The sequence below is a fragment of the Octopus bimaculoides genome, chromosome 3 (assembly GCF_001194135.2).
Source record: "Octopus bimaculoides isolate UCB-OBI-ISO-001 chromosome 3, ASM119413v2, whole genome shotgun sequence".
Taxonomy (NCBI): domain Eukaryota; kingdom Metazoa; phylum Mollusca; class Cephalopoda; order Octopoda; family Octopodidae; genus Octopus; species Octopus bimaculoides.
Window position 1 is genome coordinate 94,902,575 of NC_068983.1, and position 4,250 is coordinate 94,906,824.

At 37.2% G+C, this 4,250-nt stretch overlaps 1 protein-coding gene across 1 annotated transcript in view; it reads left to right on the forward strand.

Moving 5' to 3' along the window:
- Positions 1–3,865: 3,865 nt before the first annotated feature.
- The window catches only part of LOC106870230 (beta-1,3-galactosyltransferase 5), a 4,506-nt gene continuing 4,121 nt past the window's right edge, over positions 3,866–4,250 (forward strand). The window contains exon 1 of the mRNA XM_052966832.1: positions 3,866–3,976. Coding sequence (XP_052822792.1) covers positions 3,919–3,976 — 58 coding nt within the window. The 5' untranslated portion in view covers positions 3,866–3,918. The remainder of the gene's footprint in view (positions 3,977–4,250) is intronic.

Sequence of the window (4,250 nt, forward strand, 5' to 3'; positions counted from 1 at the left end):
CTCAATTCATTCTCTTTCACGCTGGCCAGCGATTGAGCATGGACGTGTGTTTAAAGCTGTCTCTACATTTTTCGGTCTTATACTCGACAGCTCGTTATTCTCACCTCTAAAGATGTATAACTAAAAGATATGTATGTTTACCAAGTAAATAAATGTTGTTTAAGTTGTTTAGTCTGGAGTTCAGCGTTTCCGTCTATTTCTTTAATTTTATAGTAGAAAGTCAGGTATACAATCTAAAGATGTATAACCCACTTTCTACTAAATGTGTAAATGGCTATACTCCATGGTAGTGAGACATGGGCTCTGAATGCCGAAGACATGCCTAGAATAGAGAGAAATGAATGCAGTATGCTCCGTTGGATGTGCAACATCAGCATGCATATATACAACAAAGTGCAAATATATTGAGAGAAAATTTGGGCATAATAGGAATCAAATGTAGCATGCAAGAGAGAATATTACATTGGTTTGGATATGTGATGTGTATGAATGGAAACAACTGCATAAAGAAGTGCTGAACACTGAAAGTAGATGGTACCCGTGGAAGAAGGTGACCCAGGAAGACGTGGGACGAAGTGGTAAGGACCAATCTCAGGATGTTGGGCCTCATGGAGGAACCAACAATGGACCGAGATGTCTGGTAATATGAAGTTCTTGAGAAGACCTGCCCACATCAGCAAAACTGAGTTCTAGAAGTGCTGTGTGTCCCATCCACACTTAACAAGAAAATTTCTCACACACTCTACCACAGCAAACCAAACTACCAAGTCATCCTATAAGTTCTGTCCGATTTGACCTTTTTTAAAATTGAATGAAATCTAATAGTATTTTAGAATATCTATTGGAATTAAAAATTATTTTTATGCATTTCTGTACATTTAAACTAATTAAATATTATTTTACAGAATAATAGAATTAAAATTTCTTTGATTAAAACCCTTTCTAACATGGAAGTATCCAAAGAGCATTTGAGGCACATAGTGCTTTATGAGTATAAAAAAGGAAACTCTGCAGCCGAAGCGACTCAAAACATACACTCAGTTTATGAGAAAGAATGCTTGAATGAAAGAACTTGCAGAAGATAGTTTGCAAAATTCAGAAGTGGAGATTTCAGCCTTGAAGGTGAAGATCAAACAGGACGTCCAATTGAGTTTCATGATAAGCTCCTTGAGGCATTACTTGAAGAAAATCCTGCATTATCAGTTGAAGAATTGGCAATAAAGCTTAGTTCAAACCATACAACTGTTTGTCGTCGTCTTCAACAACTTGGAAAATGGGTGCCTCACGAATTGTCCGAAAGCAACCGCAAATCCCAAGTTGACATCTGCTCTTCTCTCCATTCTTGTGAACTCATTTCACCCTTTTTGGATAGACTTGTGACTGGTAACGAAAAATGGATCTTCTATCAAAATGTTAAAAATGTTGTAAACAGTGGCTTGGTAAAAGGGAAAAAGCTCAACCACAACTGAGAAGGGAACTTCATGGGAAAAAGGTTCTTCTCTCTATCTGGTGGGATTGCAAAGGATTTTTGAATTGTTACCACCTTATGCAACAATCAATGCTTAAGTCTACTCTCAGCAATTAAAGCGTTTGAACCAAGCTTTGAAGAAAAAAAGACCCGCTTTAGTGAATCGAAAAGGAGTGATTTTGCATCAGGACAATGCACAACACCACAATGCAAAGATCACATCACAGAAGATTGAAGAGCCTGGTTGGGGAAAAATTCCTCATCCACCTTCCACCTTATTCTCCCGACCTTGCTCCTTCAGACTAATTTGTTTTGTAGTTTACAGAATCATTTAGAGGACATAACTTTTGCAAGCCAGGAGGATATCGAAACTGACATTTCAGAGTTCTTTGCTTTGAAACCAAAAGAGTTTTACATTGATGGGATTAAAAAGCTTGTAAATAGATGGAAGGAAGTCATAGATAATCAGGGAAAGTATATTGATGATAAATTTTAATTAAATATAATATTTGATCATTTGTTTTCTTTATTCAAAATTCTGACAAAAGTTATGGGATGACCAGATACATCTTTTCTCTTCCTCACATTTCCACTTCATGTACAAGGCTTACCTTCCACTCCCCAATCCTGTCCTCTTGGCCCTGTACCACTATACCATTACTCTCCGCTAGCTTCTGACCTGTGTGTTCCACCCATGCCCTGTCTCCCTGTATCATTGCTATCTGCTAGCCCTCAACCTGTGTGTTCCATCCACATGTAACAAGAAAACCTTTCACACACCCTACCCCAACAAACCAATCTACATCTCTTCTCTTCCTCACATTTCCTCCTTCATACACTATGCCTAGCTCTCACTCCCAAATCCTATCCTTATGGCCCTGTTCCTCTGCATCATTGCTATCTGGTAGCCCCCTGACTCTATATATATACCCAGGTTCTTTCCACTCACTCACCCCCTCTGCACTCTATAATCACACTTCCTTTGCAATATCCTGCCACTTATATTATGGATTTCGAACCTGAAGGGTATGCCCTGGAGCTTGCCACCATCTAAATCCTTCTCTTCCTTTACTCAACCATCCCATTTATATTCTGATCCCCGTCCCTTGTGAGTATGCCCTGCACTTTGCCACCATCTCTATCCTGCTGTCTCCCACTCTCTCTTTCCTTCTCCTGCACCTCCGTCAGGTTGGGTAACCATGTATTCCCTATGTGGCAGCGCACCTGTTTCTGTCTTCAATCCTGATCTCTCTCTCTCTCTCTCTCACCAAGTAACCATGTACCTCTTCTACAGCATGACACCTGTTTCTGTCTCACTATAATCTTTCATTATCTGACACAAGCTCACTTCCTCCAATGCCTCCTCTCCTCTCAAAGGATCTTTCTCTTGCAAATTACTTGGTAACCCTTCCAGTGCTTATGCCATGTAAAAAGCATCCATTCTACACTATAAAGTGGTTGGCATTTGGAAGGGCATCCAGTTTCAAATACCTTGCCTGTGCCACATTAAAAGCACTCAGTCCACTCTACTGGGATGTTGGCATTAGGAAGGGCATCCAGCTGTAAAAATCCAGCCAAAACAGGCAGAAATCTGGTGTGGGCCAGCTCCTGCCAAACTGTCCAATCAATGCCGACTTGGAGAGCAGACCTTTAATGATGATATATATTTATATCATTATCATCAACATTTAACATCCATTATACATATATATATATATTGTATATATGTATAATGAGAGATAAGGCTGAAAATAGTTGGAGTAAAATTACAATGAAAGCCACACCGAAAAGAAGAAAAATATATTTATACCCAAATAAAGCTCCATAAACATTTTCTTAACAGGTTTTTATCTGGTACAACTAATTAAGATAATTTTCCCAGCATTTAGACAAACACTGTTTCTTCTTTTAAACAATTTGTAGTTACTAACTTGTCCAGTTATATCATTTGTTTGTGAGAACAAACTCTTCTTTATAGTTGATAGATCTATTCTCATAAGGATATTGCTTCCCAGGAGCTAGCGGTTTGCACTCTAGGGATTGTTTCTTAATGATTTCATTCAAATTTTATTGTGTTTATTTTCTTATAATTTTACTACTTTGAATCTTAAAAGCTTTCATTAAGGATTCAGCATACTCTCACAAATAAGCATTAAAATGATTCTTTACATAGATACTAAGTTACAAATTTAAATGGATGTCAGAAAATTATTAATTGTGACGTACATGCTTTTCTTCAGTACCAACCCTAGATAAACTGGAACCAACAGGAAATACATTTAGTTAAAAAATTCATCACCACTACTACCACCACCACCACCACCACCACCACCACCTACTACTACTACTACTACTACTACTACTACTACTACTACTACTACTACTACTTCAATGATTCTGACGAAACTGGCATCCCTTCTTTAGGTCGTTCAATTTTTCTCAACTAATCAATGAGTCTATTGACTAAAACAATTAATAACAAGCCTATCATGACTATGGAAAACAGCTGTAAGTCAAATTTACTACAATGACGTATTATGTAATGACCATTATTTATGCCTTGTCTTATATATATATATATATGTATGTGTGATTGTTATGGCCAGTCAACCTTCTATAAATATATTACTGGTCTAATGTTTTAGAGTGTGCTTCTTTTTCAGATATACAAACTACTGATGATATATGTATGTATGTATGTATGTATGTGTATGTATGTATGTGCGTATGTATATATGTATGTATATATATATGTATGTATATATCTATATATATATATATA